Source organism: Oncorhynchus keta, chromosome 25 (genome assembly GCF_023373465.1).
Source record: "Oncorhynchus keta strain PuntledgeMale-10-30-2019 chromosome 25, Oket_V2, whole genome shotgun sequence".
Lineage (NCBI taxonomy): Eukaryota > Metazoa > Chordata > Actinopteri > Salmoniformes > Salmonidae > Oncorhynchus > Oncorhynchus keta.
In genome coordinates, this window is record NC_068445.1 from 11,239,052 (window position 1) to 11,261,474 (window position 22,423).

Here is a 22,423-nt window from a genome sequence, read left to right on the forward strand (position 1 = left end):
CTGACCCAAAACCCCAATTTAAAGATAAATACTTTCCCCAAATACTGGACCACTACAACAGCATGGGCAATGGCACCTATGAGCAGCGGTACCTACTCACAGGTGAGCAATCAGCATCCATCAATTGACATTTCGCACACTTTGTACTGGCCTATCTTATTCTGTCCAACCTGCATGCCCACTTTTGACTATTGTCATGCTCTATGTCCTTCTAGATGAGTACCGGAAGAGAAGCTATGGACACATCTTCCTCTACACTGGCAACGAGAGAGACATTTGGGACCATTCTGCACTAACCATAATTTTTATTCAGACATTTCGAACCACGAAAATAAATAAACTATATAAATATAAAAAATATATACAAAAATAAGACTCATCAATATAAAAATAAGTAACAAAAACAAATAGAAACAAATTAATGTTGATTTGGCACTCGAGCATCAATACATTACCCATCCCCGAACACTGTCAACCAAGAGTCAAGACTACATTACCCATCCCCCAACACTGTCAACCAAGAGTCAAGACTACATTACCCATCCCCGAACACTGTCAACCAAGAGTCAAGACTACATTACCCATCCCCGAACACTGTCAACCAAGAGTCAAGACTACATTACCCATCCCCGAACACTGTCAACCAAGAGTCAAGACTACATTACCCATCCCCGAACAGTCCCCGAACACTGTCATTACCCATCCCCGAACAGAGTCAAGACTACATTACCCATCCCCGAACACTGTCAACCAAGAGTCAAGACTACATTACCCATCCCCGAACACTGTCAACCAAGAGTCAAGATTACATTACCCATCCCCGAACACTGTCAACCAAGAGTCAAGACTACATTACCCATCCCCGAACACTGTCAACCAAGAGTCAAGACTACATTACCCATCCCCGAACACTGTCAACCAAGAGTCAAGACTACATTACCCATCCCCCAACACTGTCAACCAAGAGTCAAGACAATATTACTATATTACCCATCCCCCAACACTGTCAACCAAGAGTCAAGACTACATTACCCATCCCCGAACACATGTCAACCAAGAGTCAAGACTACATTACCCATCCCCCAACACTGTCAACCAAGAGTCAAGACAATATTACTATATTACCCATCCCCCAACACTGTCAACCAAGAGTCAAGACTACATTACCCATCCCCGAACACTGTCAACCAAGAGTCAAGACTATATTACCCATCCCCCAACACTGTCAACCAAGAGTCAAGACAATATTACTATATTACCCATCCCCCAACGCTGTCAACCAAGAGTCAAGACTATATTACCCATCCCCCAACACTGTCAACCAAGAGTCAGGACTATATTACCCATCCCCCAACACTGTCAACCAAGAGTCAAGACAATATTACTATATGACCCATCCCCCAACACTGTCAACCAAGAGTCAAGACTACATTACCCATCACACTGACCAAGAGTCAAGACATTACCCATCCCCCAACACTGTCAACCAAGAGAGTCAAGACTACATTACCCATCCCCCAACACTGTCAACCAAGAGTCAAGACTACATTACCCATCCCCCAACACTGTCAACCAAGAGTCAAGACTACATTACCCATCCCCCAACACTGTCAACCAAGAGTCAAGACTACATTACCCATCCCCCAACACTTTCAACCAAGAGTCAAGACTACATTACCCATCCCCCAACACTGTCAACCAAGAGTCAAGACTACATTACCCATCCCCCAACACTGTCAACCAAGAGTCAAGACTACATTACCCATCCCCAACACTGTCAACCAAGAGTCAAGACTACATTGCCCATCCCCCAACACTGTCAACCAAGAGTCAAGACTACATTACCCATCCCCAACACTGTCAACCAAGAGTCAAGACTACATTACCCATCCCCCAACACTGTCAACCAAGAGTCAAGACTAAACCGATTCACCGTGGTGGTGTGCAGACTGGTTTTATATTATTCATAACAATTTTGCACAAACCAGAATAAAATGCAACTATATGTCTGTGACACTTACGTTGGAGTCATTAAAACTTGTTTTTCAACCACTCCATACATTTCTTGTTAACAAACTATAGTTTTGGCAAGTCGGTTAGGACATCTACTTTGTGCATGACACAAGTAATTTTTCCAACAATTGTTTACAGACAGATTATTTCACTTAATATTCACTGTATCACAATTCCAGTGGGTCAGAAGTTTACATACACTAAGTTGTATGTAAGACTGTGCCTTTAAACAGCTTGAAAAATTCCTGAAAATTATATCATGGCTTTAGAACCTTCTGGTGGGCTAATTTACATAATTTAAGCCAAATGGAGGTGCACCTGGAGATGTATTTCAAGGCCTACCTTCAAACTCAGTGCCTCTTTGCTTGACATCATGGGAAAATCAAAAGAAATCAGCCAAGACCTCAGAAAAACAATTGTAGACCTCCACAAGTCTGGTTCATACTTGGGAGCAATTTCCAAATGCCTGACGTACCACATTCATCTGTACAAACAATAGTACGCAAGTATAAACACCATGGGACCACGGAGCCGTCATAAAGCTCAGGGAGGAGAAGCGTTCTGTCTCCTAGAGATGAACGTACTTGGGTGCGAAAAGTGCAAATCAATCCCAGAACAACAGCAATGGACCTTGTGAAGATGCTGGAGGAAACAGGTACAAAAGTATCTATATCTACAATAAAACGAGTCCTATATCGACATAACCTGAAAGGCCGCTCAGCAAGGAAGATGCCACTGCTTCAAAACCGCCATAAAAAGGCAGACTACGGTTTGCAACTGCATATGGGGACAAAGATAGTACTTTTAGGAGAAATGTCCTCTGGTCTGATGAAACAACAATAGAACTGTTTGGCCATAATGACCATCGTTATGTTTGGAAGAAAAAGGGGGAGGCTTGCAAGCCGAAGAACACCATCCCAACTGTGAAGCATGGGGGTGGCAGCATCATGTTGTGGGGGTGCTTTGCTGCAGGAGGGAATGGTGCACTTCACAAAATAGATGGCATCATGAGGAGGAAAATTATGTGGATATATTGAAGCAACATCTCAAGACATCAGTCAGGAAGTTATAGCTTGGTCGCAAATGGGTCTTCCAAATGGACAATTACCCCAAGCATACTTCCAAAGTTGTGGCAAAATGGCTTAAGGACAACAAAGTCAAGGTATTGGAGTGGCCATCACAAAGCCCTGACCTCAATCCTATAGAAAAGTTGTGGACAGAACTGAAAAAGCGTGTGCGAGCAAGGAGGCCTACAAACCTGACTCAGTTACAGCAGCTCTGTCAGGAGGAATGGGCCAAAATTCACCCAACTTATTTTTGTAGCTTGTGGAAGGCTACCCGAAACGTTTGACCCAAGTTAAACCATTTAAAGGTAATGCTACCAAATACTAATTGAGTCTATGTAAAGCTGAAATAAATCATTCTCTCTACTATTATTCTGACATTTCACCCTTCTTAAAATAACGTGGTGATCCTAACTGACCTAAGACAGGGGATTTTTTACTAGCATTAAGTGTCAAAACTGAGTTTAAATTTAGTTGTCTAAGGTGTATGTAAACTTCCGATTTCAACTGTATTCACAGTATTATGAATGAATTGTGGTTTATTTGGTAGTATTTCGTAGTGTGACTGATTTTACTAATTGCATTAGTACTGTACAAATTTAGAGGTGTTCTATTTGATAGATTCCCCCGCTCGCCCTCCCTCGGGCTTCCAGTGGGGAGACCTGAGGTCAACCTACCCCCGCCCCATCTTGTACTTCTGAGTCCATATTATGGTCCATAGACCAAGTCCATATTATGGCGAGAACAGCTCAAATAAGCAAAGAGAAATGACAGTCCATCATTAGAGTAAGACATGAAGGTCAGTCAATCTGGAACATTTCAAGAACTTTGAAAGCGCAGTTGCAAAAACCATCAAGCGCTATGAGGAAACTGGCTCTCATGAGGACCGCCACAGGAAAGGAAGACCCAGAGTTACCTCTGCTGCAGAGGATAAGTTCATTAGAGTTAACTGCACCTCAGATTGCAGCCCAAATACGTGGAAATGATCTTATCTCTATGCCAAGTCTCGACCTGACGTGAGTGATTTTCCTGCTGGTTATGTATGGCTATTCTTTTTTTCCCTTGCAGTTTAAGGTCAGACCATTTCTTTTTCACATCAGCTACAGTTCTGTCTTGCTGCCCCACCTGGTTCACTGCAGCGGCGACACACTCCCAAGCTACCTGTTTTGGCTTTCTTTGTCAACCCACTATTTAGTTCACTGAATAATACATGTTGCCTGTCTTCAATTTCCTCTACCATCGCCGTGGTCTCGTCTTCCAAAACGTTTGTTCTCTTTTGGTCCATGGCTATTCCTGACTAAATCCTCATTTGTGCTAGCATTCTGTAAGGGGAAATCGCTGACTGTAAGGCACATTCAGGTGCCGTCACTTTTAAGTTAATTTGAGATGTATAGATCACAGGTGCGTAACCTACAAATGGGCTTCTTAGAACCTGCGCAAGCAAGGTTTTTTATGCTCAGTGTCATTTATAAATCGAACGTAAGTACACCGTCGGAAATGATCTCACAACTAAGTTCAAGTATAAATCTAAGAACATTTTTATAAATGAGGCCCCTGGCCTCGACAATCACCCAACCTCAGCCCAATTGAGATGGTTTGGGATGAGTTCAACCGCAGAGTGAAGGAAAAGGAGCCAACAAGCATTCAAGCATATGTGGGAACTCCTTCAAGACTGTTGGAAAAGCATTCCAGGTGAAGCTGGTTGAGAGAATGCCAAGAGTGTGCAAAGCTGTTATCATGGCAACGGGTGGCTACTTTGAAGAATCTCAAATATTAGATATATTTTAATTTGTTTAACACTTTTAAGATTCAATGTGTTATTGCATAGTTGTGATGTGTTCACTATTATTCTACATTGTGGACAATAGTAAAAATAAAGAAAAATCCAGGAATGAGTAGGTGTGTCCAAACTTTTGATTGGTACTGTATTATTTAGTTGCTTTGACAAGGTAATTTCTGAAGAACATTATTTATTTGATGAGATTAGTAATCAATTTAAGGTCCAAAAACCCCTGTCCCTCGTTTTAAATGGGCAGTGCAGTTATCAATGTGATGCTAGTTCTTTAAAAAAAATATGTATTTCCACACTATGAGGTTGAATTAACACTCTGAAATTGTGAAAATTATAACACCCTTTTTGAAGAACAAAAACCCACCTGGAATTTCAGCCTGTTCAGGTGGGATGGAGTTTTTGGCCCACAGCATGACATCACAATCGGATTATTCTGACCAATGACCACATCTTTTATTTGCATATGTAACCTCCTACATTAAATGGGTAAGTTGGGTAAGCTATAGAGTTTAGACGATCCTATCCGCTAACCAGGGCTGTGTATGTAAATCTATTTACATTTTTATCAGCACCCCCACAAGATCAGACTGAGCATTTTAATGGCAAAAGTACTCTAATTTAAGTCATCAACCCTGTTGCTTTATTTGGCACTTTATAGGCACTTACTATAGTATTTTTTAAATTCTTGAGATGGCAACTGTTTGGCGGAATGACCCTGCTGCCTTGCTCATTTCGACATCATTTGAAATTCCCATGCAGTACACATGGCTTGCTTCTAGAACACTTGGCTGTAATGTCACCCTAGTCTGCTTGATTTTTCCATAGTATAGTTTTCTCAGTGCTGTTTTGTTCTTTATGTTTCGGTTCTTTGTTGCCTTATCAGCCCTCTCCACAGCCAGCAACATTTTCTCCAATGAAGACCTGGACCCATGGGCAAATGGAAGAGTAAGATATGAATAAAATGTGTATGACTTTTGTTCTGTAGGTGAGAAAGTCCTTAAGCTCATCACTGATTGCAACTCAGAGGGGGCTCACCATTTGGATTTGAGGTGAGAGGACTTACGTCATTCAAAAATCGCACTTGACTTTCTTCCACTCCACAATCAACTACTGTAAATTCAAACAGTATACAATTATTTACTCTAGAATATTATTTAGTATCTTTTACGGTACCACCACAGGCATGGTTTCAATTCAATGCTAATATTATACCATGCAATCTTACTTCCCAGAGAGGCCAATGACGCTGTTATAAAGGCCTGTAAGATGGAGTCAGATTCCATCGCCCAGTGGGTGAAAATGGAGAGGGAGAGATACTGATGAAATGCCTTCGACATGGATTGTAATGATCGAGTGACAGAGTTGTAAAATGTTCAATAAAAGTATTTTAATGTTGACATTTATACAAAATTAAAGCAGGTCCATGGTTTAATAAAACTAAGTGACATGATTCATAACACATTTTGAAAGGCCATGACTTAAAAACAGTTCACAGACCCAGAAACACTAGTCTCATTAGCTCCCAGCCTTTGGTTTAGCATGTTCATGTCCAAGTTTGAAAGAGATTTAAATCAAGACATGGGTGTACTACTTTCCATCTGAGTCAGTGGTGTTGCAGTCTCATCAAACGGGCTGTTCCAAAATACAGTGTTGCAAATGTCATAGGCGCATATTTGAATTGAAATGGAGAGATTCTGACAAATGTGTAACATTGACTGCAAATGTTTACAATATGCAAGAAAAATACAATAACTTATATTTCTTATTTTGCCTTGAGGTCCCAGGTGGGTATATGGCAATAGCAGTTTGAAATAAAAATGGTCCTCCACAGCTTGAGGGAATCAGAACAACAGCAGACGTGATTAACCAAGACAGTATTAACACGCTGTTGACCTTGGTTAGCTAACAGCTGTCAGCAGGCTGCAGCTGACTTCAGATGCTGTATCAAAAACTCCAATAGTCCTTAGTTACATTGTTATAAAACATGGCTTAGGGAAATGGCTTATTTTGTCATTCCTCACAGAATGAAGTGTAGATTCATTCCAGATATTGTAATAACCAGGATATCTTTGGTTTAAAACCGTTTAGAATCCATTTTGAGAAACATCAGAGTTCTAAAAAAGGAATCTGAAATCCAACCAGCAGTATAATAACTGATCAGAAATGTGAAAGAGGGATAGCAAGCAGAGAGCCCTTATTTCGTGATATGTGCTATAAGTGCATGCACATTTTGAAAGTTACGGATGTACATCCAGCAAATGGTTGAAAGACTGTTGGAAAATGACATTCCTTATTCCACACCATGAATATGTAAAACAAAAATCTGTGCACAACTATCCACATTTCCATAACAAAACAGCAATTTATGAATGATGTCAAAATAGTTTCATAAGGTTATCCAGGGCAACGTTGAAGGCACAAGTGAAGCAACACTGAATGAGGAGAGCGCTGAACATTCCAATTGGGAAGAAAATCTCACACTATATACCTAGGATGTTGAATTGAGTCTCAAAAACGTTTAAATAAAATACTACTACAAATAGAACCATGAGAGTGAAAAATATACATATTGCATTCCCAATAGATATTTACAGGAATGATACAGCCTATCCAGATATACAGTGCCTTCAGAAAGTAGTCACACAGTGACTTTTTTTCCACATTTTGTTGTGTTGCAGTTTACAATTGAATCAAGTATTCAACCCCTTTGTTATGGCAAGCCTGAATAAGTTCAGGAGTAAATATTTGCTTAACAAGTCACATAAGTTGCATGGACTCACTTTGTGTTCAATAATTGTTTAACATGATTACCTCATCTCTGTACCCCACGCATGCAATTATCTGTAAGGTCCCTCAGTTGAACAGGGAATTTCATACAGATTCAACCACAAAGACTAGAGGTTTTCCAATGCTGCGCAAAGAAGGGCACCTATTGATAGATGGGTAAAAAATAAATAAAAAAGCAGACATTGATTATCCCTTTGAGCATGGTGAAGTGATTACACTATAAATGGTGTACCAAAACACCCAGTCAATACAAATATAGACTTCATATTTTCAAGCATGGTGGTGGTTGCATCATGTTATGGGTATGCTTGTCATTGGCAAGAACGAGGGAGTTAATGATAAAAATAAAAAATGGAATAGAGCTAACACAGGCAAAATCCTAGTGGAAAATCTGGTTCAGTCTGCTTTCCAACAGACACTGGGAGACAAATTCACCTTTAAGCAGGACAATAACCTAAAACAAGGCCAAATAAATCAAATTAAATGTTATTGGTCACATACATGTGTTTAGCAGATGTTATTGCGAGTGTAGCTAAATATACACTGGAGTTGCTTAGCAAGATTACATTGAAATGTTCCTGAGTGGCCAAGTCATAGTTTTGACTTAAAATCAGCTTGAAGGTCTATGGCAAGACTTGAAAATGGATGTCTAGCAATGTTCAACAACCAACTTGACAGAGCTTGAAGAATTTTGAAAATAATAATGTGCAAATATTGTACAACCCAGGTGTGCAAGGCTCTTAGAGACTCACAGCTGTAATCTCTGCCAAAGGTGATTCTAACATGTATTGACTCAGGGGTGTGAATACTTATGCATTACATTTCTTTATACATTTGCTAAAAACAGGGTTTTCACTTTGTCATTATGAGGGATTGTGTGTAGATGGGTGAGAGAATACATTTATGTAATAAATTATGAATTCAGACTACAACAACAAATTGTGGAATAAGTCAAGTGGTATGAATACTTTCTGAAGGCCCTGTAGTATACCACAATACACTAAATTAATTCAAATGATACTAACTAAATTCAGCTTAAATCTCAAACATCTGTATAACTAAAATTACCCAAATGTCCACTCCAACTTACACTAGTTTGACCCCACAACAAAGGAAAGCATGACAAATAAGGAAAACGTAACATTCATTAAATATAATAGCAGCTGAGTCAGTCAAATTCAAAACACAAGGAAATTAAACAATAAGTGCTTGCAGTCCCCATACACAAAAAGGTTCACAGTATGCAATTAAAATCAGACTGATTTTCTTTTCAAAATCTGTATAAACCATTTCTTAAGAATGCGATCAAGAGACCGGAGAGTGAGAGGATCCAGGGACACAGAATGTTTTATCACAATACTTGGTCATTTACTGTAAACCCACATACATAAAACAAATGAATACTACAGTACATACTATAGAATTCCATAGTAAGCTGTAGTATGTTATACTACACACTGTAGTATCCCTCAATTATGTGTAGAACCTACTATAGAATGTTGTAGTAAATACTACAGTAATGTCCACAAAAACACTACACTTTTATAACTATAGTAAATACTACAGTATTTAATTAGCATATACCCTGCCCATCCCCTCTCCCATATCCCAATTTGCACCACCCATAAGTGAGAAACCTATATGCCAAGTATAGACTATATATTGTGTTCCCTACAGGTTATAGAAAAGAACAGAAGCTCTGAACTCTCCATTCAGACCCCAGTCCTACCTACCTACAGGTTATGGAAAATGTGCTTCATTAGTGATTCTCCAGTAGGTTTTTGGAAGGAGAAAGCCTCCCCTTCTATGTCAAAGATAATAAAACAAAAACACTATAATAAATACTACAGTATACTACTGTTTTCCTTTACTGCAGTATTTATAATATAGTTAACTGTAAATACTACAGTATACACTACAGTGATTTATACCATAGTATACTATAGAATTTCTTCATGTGGGAAGTCCATGATAGGGAGTGTCACTGGTCACTCAGTGCTGTATTCTGTCAAACTAGCACTTCCTCTCAGGCTGCTGCTGCCTCCAATCTAGGCACATCTTGGAGTCCAGTCACGCTCATATCTTTCTCTAGTGTTGGTGTACAAAATAACCATGATGATCCAAGGACATAGCTTGGCTGCCTGTCATGTTTTCCACTCTTCCTTCTGAGTAAACAACTGTCATCAGAGGATAGACAGGCCCTCTCAGCAGCAATGTGGCGAGAACAGACAAAGATAACCAAATATACAGTGGGGCAAAAAAGTATTTAGTCAGCCACTAATTGTGCAAGTTCTCCCACTTAAAAAGATGAGAGGCCTGTAATTTTCATCATAGGTACATTTCAACTATGACAGACAAAATGAGAAAAAAAAATCCAGAAAATCACATTGTAGGATTTTTAATTAATTAATTTGCAAATTATGGTGGAAAATAAGGACCCTAATAAGGAAATAATATACTCTTTGTTGGCAATGACAGAGGTCAAACGTTTTCTGTAAGTCTTCACAAGGTTTCACACACTGTTGCTGGTATTTTGGCCCATTCCTCCATGCAGATCTCCTCTAGAGCAGTGATGTTTTGGGGCTGTTGCTGGGCAACACGGACTTTCAACTCCCTCCAAAGATTTTCTATGGCGTTGAGATCTGGAGACTGGCTAGGCCACTCCAGGACCTTGAAATGCTTCTTACGAAGCCACTCCTTCATTGCCCGGGCGGTGTGTTTGGGATCATTGTCATGCTGAAAGACCCAGCCACGTTTCATCTTCAATGCCCTTGCTGATGGTCGGCTTTGTTACTTTGGTCCCAGCTCTCTGCAGGTGATTCACTAGGTCCCCCCGTGTGGTTCTGGGATTTTTGCTCACCGTTCTTGTGATCATTTTGACCCCACAGGGTGAGATCTTGCGTGGAGCCCCACTGTATATCAAAGCTACTACGCTTCAATCTCACCCCAGCACTGCTGCAACCCCTCCCCATCATGGCTATAACAATCACTTTTTAAACAAATAATGGCTTTTAAAAATAGGCATTTTTTTCCCCAGAGTTTTCGATTTAGGAGAGGGTAAACCAACCCAAATTTGAGTCACTGAGATATGCAATAAGGAATAACTAGATATATTGGTGTTAGCCAAGCCCTGAGCTGTGATGTATTACTGTATATGTGCTTCATGTTGACTTGCCCTGTGTATCTCTCACTGTGCAGTGGGCCAGATGGGCAGGGGGTGAGCCTCTGTGTTGAACACATACTTGTCCAGACTGAGCAGCTCCGGGTCATCGGAGAACAGCAGGTAGAAGTATTTGAGAGTCTCCCCCAGGAAGAAACTCTCCATCTTGTCCCGGGGGCTGGGGTACTCTGGGTCCCGGACGTTGTTGATGGACGTGTAGCCACCAGTAGAAACCTGGTGAGACACGCATGTTATTACGTTATCACATGTTGTTATCACACGTTATTATAAGAAGGATGCGTAACGTCTGTGGAATACTAACTCAATTAACACATAAGGATTCATCACTCACTTTAACAATGCATTTCTCAGTAGCCTGGTTCCAGATGACTCCTATCGTCATGCCAAACAGATCTGGGACCAGGCGGGTTCATTTACTTACAGTATTTACAGTAGTCTAGGCTGGTTAGTGACTGTGCTCGCTCACCTTGGTATACTTGTTGAAGTTCTGGAGGATCTCCCAGCCCCAGTCCCTGTACTTCCTGTCTTTAGTGAACCTGTACAGATAGAACAAACTCTCCACCGTCTCAGGGCGCAGGAGGTTGTGTCTGTCTGCAAGCTGAAGTAATGACACACACACGAGAAACAATAATATTAATTGCATCAACAAAAATAGACACTTCACAACAGTGAAAGAAATTGTCAGGAACCAAATAGCACTTCAGTTGGGTGTTGATCATAACCATATCTCTGCTGTGAGTGTTGTTCAGAGCACACCCCTACCTTCACATCTACATCTCCGATGCTGCCCTCGTGCATGTTAAAGTGGACAATCTCAGGGCTCAGGCCAGTCTCCATCTGGGCATACATCTGGTAGCAGGTCTCCATCAGCTGCTTGGCCAGCTCCATGTGTTCTGCTGGCAGGCCGTGGTGGGCCCCTAGAGCCAGGGTCCCAGGGAGGAAACACACCAGGTGGTCCTGACATGGGGGAGGGGGGTTCAGTGGAGAAAGTCCATGTCCATGTTACACAATCTAGAGAAAACAGCAGCTTTTTCAACACACACTCATCTAGTGTGCATAGTCAGTATCCTAACCATTTTGGGGCTGAACCTGCCATGGGAAAGCTCCCCAACGAAGGTCAGCCTGTTCGGAGAGGACTTCTTCAGCAGGTTCTTCTTCACTCCCTCCAGGGCCTGCAGGTAATCCTCCAGCAACCTGAGGAACACAGTCACAGCTTTATAGCCAAGCACTCTGGAGCACAACCCGAGGAACACCCAAAACAGCCACAGCTTTACAGCCAAGCACATCTGTTTATTTGTACTGCTCTGTATAAGCACAACACTGCTTTGACTTAAAGGAATATTACATTACATTTACATTTAAGTCATTTAGCAGACGCTCTTATCCAGAGCGACTTACAAATTGGTGCATACACCGAATATAGTCTATAACTACACAAATACTGAGAAGCAGTCAGCTTAATGGTACTTGCGTAATTTTCTGTTATTTTAAATGTGTCCCATAGAATCCACAACACCAACTGATATAGCACTGAGCCAAGAAAAAAATAAAATACAAGGAACTACTTTTAAAGCATAGTACAATAACTCAAATCTGTCCTCAAGCTGTGCTGGGTCTGAGAGAGCTGTTCCAACTTAGGGTAAATGTTTTATAAAGGCAGCTCTGAAGACCTAGTTGTGCATGAAGTTGAGCAAATATCACCAGACAGAGTCATGAAATGTTCAGTCTTATGCACAGCCTGATACGACATACAGCTGTTCCTTCACATCCACACAGCTTGTCCAGCACTACAGGTAACAGAGAGACTTGGGCTGTTTAAGTCATCTCAGTTACATTAGGGGAGGGACAGCTCTGAGGAGATCAAGCTATGAGACTGTCAAACATGACAGCAAGCTAGAGCAGGGAAAACTCCGCTGCCTGCCCCCAGTACTTATCAGGGAGCCTAGACAAGATCAGCAGGACCTGAGTGGCTAGACCTGACTTAGCGTCAGCCTAAACCTCATATACAGGCTTGAGAAAAGTAGACCGGAAAGTGTTTAGAAAAGAGTTTTACTCACGCCGTCTCCTTCTTGCCTCCCTGGATCCACTGTTTGAGGAGGTATTCATAGTAGCTGTCTGCCCGTGCACCCAGCGTGAACATCCCCAAATGGGTGAACTGGCCACTGTTGGTGTTGATGAACATGGGGACGAGGCCATCCTGCTTCCCCTCCAGCTTGTGGACTTTCTGCATGACCTCATCCACTGCAGCCTGTAGAAGAAGGGGATGGAGAAAGTCAGTTAAATGTCGTCAGAGATGATTGATAGAGTGCTGTATAAATCAAACCTGACGTCAAATCGAGTCCTGTCATTGGAACATTGCTTTTGAGTGTTGGTATGAACATTACCAACAGATCCTGATACTCTGTTGTGGCTTGGTTTACCTGGTAGCGTGTGTCCTGAGTGAGGCGACTCAGCTCCCTAAATTCCAGCTGGATGCTGGTGACCTCCGCAACAGTGCTGTCCGACGTCCATCGAGGGGGGTGGGCCGTACCCTTCCCAATGTTCACATCTGAGTAGGGGATCTTGGATGGGGTGTTGAAGGCAGGCATTAACCTCGTTCCTATATCTTTCTGCAAAGTCATAAAAATAAAATAAAAAAACAGAAATGCCCATCAATTTGGTTTCCTTAACCAGACCCCCATCTCCCAAAGAGAATTTCAGGACTTAATTCATATGACCAACAGCAAAATTAGCAGCAGCCCATGAAAGGGTCTTTGAGAGGCAGAGGGACTGGAGGAAGAAGTGCCAGAGGCCCAGCAGCAGAAACACTAAGTGCCAGCTCTCTATAGGTCTCCCTGTACGTGACTCACAGCCTTGTCCAGGAACAGAGTGTCTCCAGTCAAATGGTAAGTGCTTAGCAAGCCGCCCAGGATACGGATGGTGCTCTCAAACAGGTTCACGTCCACGTCTTTATCAAAGAACAGCTCTGTGGACACCCAGGTCTTAGCCTCCTCAAACTCTGTCAAAAGAGGGCAAGAAACTTTAATGGTCTAACTCCATGAAAACTCTGATACAGAAGGTATATAGAAAAGCAGGATCATGAATGTACTGTAGGTACCTTTTTTGAGGTTGAGGATCCACATTGTATCCAGTGCATCAATTAGGGTCAAGCCTAGGCCAAACCACTCTCCATAGGACTTAGACATGGGCCTCAGCTCATCTTTCCCCCAGGCAAACTCTTTGTAGCCCTTCCATGCATGTCTGAAAGCATCACGTACTGCCTCAAGCCTATCGACTTCTGAAACACACACGTGCCAAGATAATAGGCCACCATCCAAGTCCGTTCCAGAATGATGAACTCACAACTTCTATTTAAGTCTCTTTCAGGCCATGCACACATCAAACTCAACGTGTGGTTAATAAACTCAGCTGTTGTTCATGGTCATGAAGGGGTGCTATGGAGGGTTTGAGCAGAGAGAGACAGAGAGAGACAGTAGAGGCATAAACATGGCAAAGACCTGGCTCCTTGTGTGAATGGCCCTCTTGCTCAACCTCTGGGACATCCACCTTGTTCGCTTCTTCCTTGGCAGTTCTTCTTTCAGTGGCTTGGTCAATCATGGCCACACGCCAGCTAAACACACATAGGGGCCAGTCAAGATGAGAAGACAAGAAAACATGTTTATATTTGCTTGGAATCGAGTTGTATATTTTATTCAGATTATGCATCACAATCCACTTCTCTAACCCATGCAATAAAGGTGTATCAGTATGTTGTTATCAATCAGTCCATCAGTTCTCTCCACTGATTAGAGGCTAGTCTTACTTAACAAGTGGCTTCATTCCCTCCTCTTTCTCCACCTGGGTATTTGACAAGTTCCCTTTCTTTTGCAGTCGGTTCTGCAGGCCGGGTGGCCCCCGCTTGTGGGCTGCCCTCTTCTGCTTCTGAAGGAAGAGACATGGTAAAGGGAGGGAAAAGCTTTACTTCAGAAACCCAGTTTACTGGATGTGTCAATCCACATATTTTGTCATAGTCAAAGGTTGGCTTTAGTAGTAAAGCAGAGGAGTGGAATGTACCAACCTCTGAAGGTGACTCTGGTACTAACTGTCGGTTCAGTTTGTCCAACTCAGGTTGGACCTCATGGATGACAGGTTTCAGAGCATGGTCACCTTCCTCCTTCGCAACAACAGCCAAGCCTGGGGAGGAAGCAGAGGGGAGAATGCTCAGTCTCTGGTGCCTCTGGAACAGTCACCACCATACATTATAACAATTCCATTGTTTTGCTGGACTTACCTCGGAAATGTTCTGTGACACTGGGGTTAGTAGCAATCCCACAAACTAACATGAGAGCCACGGTGAAGAGGATTAGGTTGCGCTGCAATCTGGATAACAGTTTCCATTTCTGTGGATATATGGGTGCAATTTGGGTGAGAGAGAAAATGACAAAGCCATAAGCACAGGGTGAATTAGATAAAAACTCATTTGTAAATTGACTGCGCTGGCTTGTCCGTCAGGAGAGACAAGATCACTGAATGTCACACACTGTGCTACATGTCTGATCAACTGCGTCACTATAGTAACATGCTGCTACTATACAGAAGCACTGCAGCGTCGTATTCTTCTGATAAACAACGGTCATACCTCTACTGACTAACAGTGACAGGTCTGAGCACCAGTCATGTCCTTTCTGAGTGGCTATCACAAGATATTATGGTTATGATCACAATTATGACTTTGAGACATTTTTTTATTCAAGTCAGTAAACCATTAAAATGTCATGCTACATTTGATGTACAAAACATTCAGAGCGATATGCCTTACAGCATATAAATAAACTGTAAATAGCACATAATAAGTCATCGGATCAGTGTGTGAGATAAGTAAGTTGGTTGACTTCTTTCAGCCATCACTCACCCTCCAGCAGGACTGTCTTCTCCACTGATTACTGTTATTATAGATGCCACTTCCTTGTCCAGTGAGGGTTAAAGACACAAAGTCCGTCCTTGATGGTGGGTTCATGTCTCCAGCCCACCCCACGGTGAAGTCATAGGCACAGTGCTAGAGGGAGAAAGTGGGCTGCCAATTAGAAATGACAGCAGATGCAATATATAGGTGACACATTATCTTCTCTGATACAAACTCAACTGTAGAGAGATGTGGTTTATTAAATCAAAACAGATTAAGCTACTTTTAATATTGAGGACACATGCATACATACACACATATATATATATATATATATATATATATATATATATATATATATATATATATATACACACGGATCACTTTGTTTCAATAGAGAAATCAAATCTGAAAACAAGGCAATGCAGTTTCGTTTACATTTTGCTGCTGTCACTAAAGTCATTTTACTTTACACACCTACTGCAGCCTGTCAGCCACTTGTCCTCACTATTAAAAATATTTCTTACATTTTTTCCTAAACAAGTAAAATGAGTTTAGAAAGGAAATACATGACTTTAGTTGTGTAATACTGTATGCCATCTGACGAGGAAGCCTGGAGGCTATTCACCTCAGGAGTCCTGGCGCAACAGCTGTTAATTACGATGTGAAACAGCAGCGCCAAACCTACATAATAATTTACTGTCTGCCAATAAAACCCAGGCTAAAACTACAGACGTTGAATTTAGAAATACCTTTACATTTTAAACTACAATGTATCGTCTCTTGTGCTCTTCGGAGCTCCCAATTCCAATGTCCTGGGTCTTGAGCGAGGCTTGACCGATTCACAGGGCGACTAGAGACCGAGGCATTTACGAGGCCTACAGACTAAAACCAAGCCGTTACACGAGTACAGTCAATTCGCTATAAACGAGGAGCATGTCTTACAGGATAAACGCAAGTGTTTGTTTAAAATGATTGCCTACCTTGAAGAGAATGGTCCTCTACTCAACAGCAGCAGAAATGTCTATGCTCAGTGTCAGGAAAAAGTCATCTGAGCGATCAGAGCAGGGGCAACAATGTCTGAGGGCTATACACTGTAGTTATCGCCTTTCTCTCATGTCAACACTTCGCCCGATTATTTTCATGAAACATCATAGCTTCTTCATCGGTAGTTAATGTTCATTAATCTAATGTAGTCAAATCACATCGCTTTTTAAGTGCTTTGAGTTTTAATTAAAATGGCTTATATTTTCCACTTGTTTGGGTGCTTTTTGTGGAGGGGCAATACCAATGAATTATGAATAAATTAGTACAATACTTTAATTTATTCATATATTTCAGTTGAACCCCAAACAATTACTGGTATCTCGTGTGCATATTACAAAACACGAGAGCATATGGATTTTATATATATATTCGAATCAGAACTGTTTTTCACAGAACTGGGGAGTCATTTTTCCCTTGTCAGAGCTTCTCAGGTTGGGGTTCATGGTAGAATAAAGCCAGGTCAGGGTGTAACATCATGTGGTAAATTGAGGAGGGACAAAGATAAACCTCTAGCAGGGACATCACAATAAGGTGCAGTGAGGTAAAAACACAGGAGACACAACGGATCTACAGAAAACGTCAACGTTGGTCTTATTGAATGACCTATATACATCACCTTTGACAACATGTTTTATAGTACCGCATTGTTCCTCTGTATCAACAGACATCAGAACATTACAATTTCACCAATGGTAGTTAGGCTACTGCATCTATCAGGTGCTGCAATAATGCATAAAATGTTATCACCAAATACAATTAATTAATTGTCATAGCTCCTAATAGTCCTCATTGTATTAGTCTTCCTACTTTTTGACCAAGGGATCAATATTGATATGTTCCTTAGTTTCTAACTTGGGATGTAAGGGTAGAGTGAGCACAGATTTGGGACACATTGTTAAGTTGCGGCAGTGAAGGTTGTGTAAACCAGTGCTCTTGGTCAATAACATACCTGAATTAAGTATGGGAATGTTTGTAAAAAAAAAAACAGAATTATAGCACCAAAAACATTTAAGGAAACCACCATCATTTAAACCAATTACATGAATAAGCATGTTTCAATATCACAAATGAAATCAGTGTACACAAAATACAAAGATACCTTCTCTCAAGAATATCCCTGGCCACAGACCAACCAGTTCATGTTTGTTAACTGGTTAACCTTTGGAGAGAGAAAACAGACACTTTGTCCTGTTGGTTGGTACTTCTACTTTGTCAATAAACAATTCTGTCATGAGAAGTGGAGAAATGCTGATGCCTTTCTCTGTCTCTTTCCAGTATCTCTGAGTCATTTCCCCACTAGCTGGAGGTTGTCTGGTGATTGTCTCATTGTTGTCTCTGCTCTTATCAGTCCTTAGAGAGAGTGTCTCTCTTTCCTTTAGCTGAAGAACACAGACCCGACAGTGAATCCAAACTCCTGTGTGAGGTCACTGCTTCCTAACACTGCCAGATCTCTCAGTGGAAGCAAATCGAGGTCCTCGCTCTCAAACTGGAACCCTGACTCACGACGGTCTCCGGAATCCAGCTCCTCAGAGGACTGCCAAGAAGGAAACACAAAGTAAATTACAAGCACTGAAGTGACTCTCTCTTCACCATCCCTCAACAGCCCCCTCCTCTTCATCATCATTTTGCTACACCCGCAATAACATCTGCTAATTATGTGTATGTGACCAATACAATTTGATTGATTGATCACCATCATCATCATCTAATACAGTACATGGTCATCATTATAGTCTGAAAACATACCACACACTCTCGTAATGTCCCCAGGTAACTTTGTCTTCGTGTGTCTGCCAGGAACTTCAACTCTCTTTCCCCTGATCACTGTCTGTCCCAGGCTGGCAGGAGTAGGTAATGTTCTGACTGGTGAGCCTGCTGTTTAACCTAAGGAACCTCATCTGCACTACATCCGGTCCTGAATACTCAAACTGGGAGAGGAAATGGAAGGTGTGGTTTCAAAGCATCAAATCAAACTAAGGACACGAGAGCAAGACAGAATCAAGGTTGGATTTGAGCCTCACTTGAAGGCCTCTTTCCATTGAACTCAACCAATGAAATGAGATATTTGTCCTAGAATCCTTCAGCCAAGCCTTCATTGGCACCTGAGGTTTGAACGAATTTCAAACACACATAGCATATGTTATTACCACATGAAAAACAGATCTATAGTTCAGAGGGTCCCAGAGCCAGAGGTGTATGTGGAAGTACCTGAGGCTGGAGAGGAGACAGACAGCTCTTTGGTGCTGCAGTGAAGTCACAGTAGACCAGAATGGCATCAGCTGGGCTGCCCTGGTTAGGATCAATGTAACACATCCCTGGAACATGGAACAACCTTCACGTCAAAAACTGATCAGGGTTCAATCTCTCTGCTGCTGTAGAGTACAACTGCTCCCACACAAATCTAATAAACATATTGTACATTTAAAATGCTGTTAGAATATAATGGAGAAGGTGTCACATTGTGATGAAAATAATTACATTTACATTTTACATTTAAGTCATTTAGCATCAATATAGTTCCTGTCAATGTTACCTCTGGTTTTTTTTTTCGACACCAAGCACATTTCAGGTCTGCTGAGCACACGCAAACTTGAACGTTGTGAAAATGTTGTGCAACTTTCAGGGCGCATTTACTGTGAACACTGAGGCTGGCTGTAGCTGCTTTATGTTACAGTTTGAACAGTGGCCAAGTAGGCTAATGTGGCTATTTGATCATAATGTAGGCCTACCATTAAAAACAATGGATAAAATGCATTCCATAACATACAGTTGAAGTTGGAAGTGTACATACACTTATGTTGGAGTAAGTAAAACTCGTTTTTAAACCACTCCATAAATGTCTTGTTAACAAACTATAGTTTTAGCAAGTCGGTTAGGACATCTACTTTGTGTATGACACAAGTAATTTTTCCAACAATTGTTTACAGACAGATTACTTCACTTCACTGCCTCTTTGCTTGACATCATGGGAAAATCAAAAGAAATCAGCTCAAAGAAATTATAAACCTCCACAAGTCTGGTTCATCATTGGGAGCAATTTCCAAATGCCTGAAGGTACCACGTTCATCTGTACAAACAATAGTATGCAAGTATAAACACCATGGGACCACGCAGCCATCATACCGGTCAGGAAGGAGACGTGTTCATCTCAAGACATCAGTCAGGAAGTTAAAGCTTGGTCGCAAATGGGTCTTCCAAATGGACAATGCAAAGCATACTTCCAAATTTGTGGCAAAATGGTTTAACCTGTTGAGTGTAGGGGGCAGTATTTTGATGTTTGGATGAAAAACGTACCCAAATTAAACTGCCTATTTCTCAGGCACAGATGCTAGAATATGCATATGATTGTCAGATTAGGATAGAAAACACTCTAAAGTTTACAAAACTGTCAAAATATTGTCTGTGAGTATACCAGAACTGATATTGCAAGCGAAAACCTGAGGAAAATCCAACTCGGAAGTGCCTCTTATTTTGAAAGCTCCCTGTTCCATTGCATGCCTTCCCTCCATTTAAAGGGATATCAACCAGATTCCTTTCCCAATGGCTTCCACATGGTGTGAACAGTCTTTAGACATAGTTTCAGCCTTTTATTCTGAAAAATGAGCAAGGACGATCACGTCAGTGGATGGCTGGGTGCCAGCAGAGTTGTGCATGCGCAACAGCTTGGAGCAGACATTTTCTCTCTTTCTCTTCTATTGAAAAAATGTATTTTCGTCTGCCCCGTCGTGACCGCTTGAGCCTGTGGATTTCTGAACAAAACGCACCAACCAAATGGAGGTATTTTGGATATAAAAATAATCTTTCTGGAACAAAAGGAACATTTATTGTGTAACTGGGAGTCTCGTGATTGCAAACATCCGAAGATCATCAAAGGTAAGCGATTCATTTTATTGCTTTTCTGACTTTCGTGACCAATCTACTTTGCTGCTAGCAGTTTGTAATGTTTTGTCTGCTGAGAGAGATGTCCTTACATAAACGCTTGGTTTGCTTTAGCTGTAAAGCTTTTTTGAAATCTTACACGCCAGGTGGATTAACAACTAGCTACGCTGTGTTTTACTATATTGCACTTGTGATTTCATAAAAATGAAATATTTTTAGTAATTTAATTTGAAATTGGCGCTCTGCAATTCAGCGGATGTTGATGAAAATGATCCCGCTAACGGGATGGGTGCGCCAAGAAGTTTTAAGGACAACAAAGTCAAGGTATTGGAGTGGCCATCACAAAGCCCTGACCTCAATCATATAGAACATATGTGGGCAGAACTGAAAAAGTGTGTGTGAGCAAGGAGGTCTACAAACCTGACTCAGTTACACCAGCTCTGCCAGGAGGAATGGGACAAAATTCACCCAACCTATTGTGGGAAGCTTGTGGAAGGCTAAACATTTGACCCAAGTTAAACCATTTAAAGGCAATGCTACCAAATACTATTTGAGTGTATGTAAACTAAATAAAAGGTTTAATAAATAATTCTCTAATATTATTCTGACATTTCCCCTTCTTAAAATAAAGTGGTGATCCTAACTGACCTAAAACAGGAAAGGATTAAATGTCAAGAATTGTGAAAAACAGAGTTTAAATGTATTTGGTTAAGGTGTATGTAAACTTCCGACTTCAACTGTAGCTGTTCTATCATTCAGGCTACAGTAGCAACCAATGTGTGGTGTTCAATGTACAGTAGGCCTATATTCCATGAGACTTTTGAAAAAACATGCAGGGCCTGACATTAACCTGTTTATCCACTTGACCTTCAGACACGGAAGTGACTGAACTTGTTGTTGTGTTGTTTGATGCAAGAAACCACTTTACAAAATAAAATGCATTGTTATTCCCATACCATTATTACAGAGAATCAGACAAATGATGCGCCCTCTGCCTATTGGCTACTTTCGCTTATTCAAGCGTGTCTCAAAATACAACACTGCCCCTTTAAGACAAAATAAAATATCTTTACCTGACTTGCTTTTAAATGTACATGTTTTGTGCTCTTGTAGGAAGCAATCACTCCCCTATTACTGACTACAAATGATCTATAACTGGGACTAATTATTTACTAACTAGCAAAGGATATGAATAAAATGTGGACATGTTGCTACATGTCAAAACAAGCTCATCTACTCACGACCACAGCTGAAAACACAGTCCAGTTCAAAGTAAATGTCACATATCCATATATGGCAATGGTCAATTTGCTATAGGCCTACTGCAGCTCTGACTGTTAATGCCGCACGAGTCTGTGTAGAGTACGGGCGGATTCCTGCGCAATAGAATTCTACTCCAATGTATTGTGCCTACAACAACATCTCTTGTATGGTTAGTTTTTTTCGGTATGTTGCATTGAAAGTGGCTAATATTGCATTGATTTGATCACAATTCTCACAGTAAAGAGAAACGTTGATAGTGTTAACTAAGGGGTAAAACTCTAGAAAGTCGGGCTACTGCGAGCCCCCGCACGCATGCAGCTGAGAGGGAACATTGCTTCCTGTGGAAGAAGCCCATACCGTTCGTGAAGTTCGGCTGGGACAGCCACAGCGCCAAGCAGGTGGTAGCCGGGTGTTCTTTAGTGCCATCTGGTGGATCTATGAACAAGCACAGGTCCTGGTGCAAAGGGTCCAGGAGAGTCTGGATCAGGAGGTAGTTGGGGTCCTGGTCAGGGGGG

At 41.3% G+C, this 22,423-nt stretch overlaps 1 protein-coding gene across 6 annotated transcripts; it reads right to left on the reverse strand.

Annotated features, from left to right (window-relative positions):
* Positions 1-6,231: 6,231 nt before the first annotated feature.
* Positions 6,232-22,417, reverse strand: LOC118358168 (endoplasmic reticulum mannosyl-oligosaccharide 1,2-alpha-mannosidase-like). Of its 6 annotated transcripts, XM_035735690.2 has the most exons (18): positions 22,266-22,417; positions 18,975-19,081; positions 18,788-18,868; positions 18,513-18,694; positions 16,703-18,300; positions 15,729-15,872; positions 15,108-15,216; positions 14,895-15,010; positions 14,640-14,758; positions 14,335-14,447; positions 13,935-14,114; positions 13,687-13,835; positions 13,258-13,446; positions 12,895-13,085; positions 11,911-12,031; positions 11,600-11,794; positions 11,304-11,435; positions 6,232-11,050 (listed from the first exon to the last, which is right to left on the reverse strand). In XM_035735690.2, the coding sequence occupies exons 6-18, from the start codon at positions 15,831-15,833 to the stop codon at positions 10,844-10,846; spliced, it is 1,926 nt and encodes a 641-aa protein (XP_035591583.1). In that variant the 5' UTR covers positions 15,834-15,872; positions 16,703-18,300; positions 18,513-18,694; positions 18,788-18,868; positions 18,975-19,081; positions 22,266-22,417; the 3' UTR covers positions 6,232-10,843. The 6 variants fall into 6 exon arrangements, with proteins under 6 accessions (XP_035591583.1, XP_035591584.1, XP_052334587.1 ...); XM_035735691.2 differs by lacking the exon at positions 18,788-18,868; XM_052478627.1 differs by adding an exon at positions 16,478-16,604 and having other exon boundaries at positions 18,513-19,081.
* Positions 22,418-22,423: the final 6 nt, after the last annotated feature.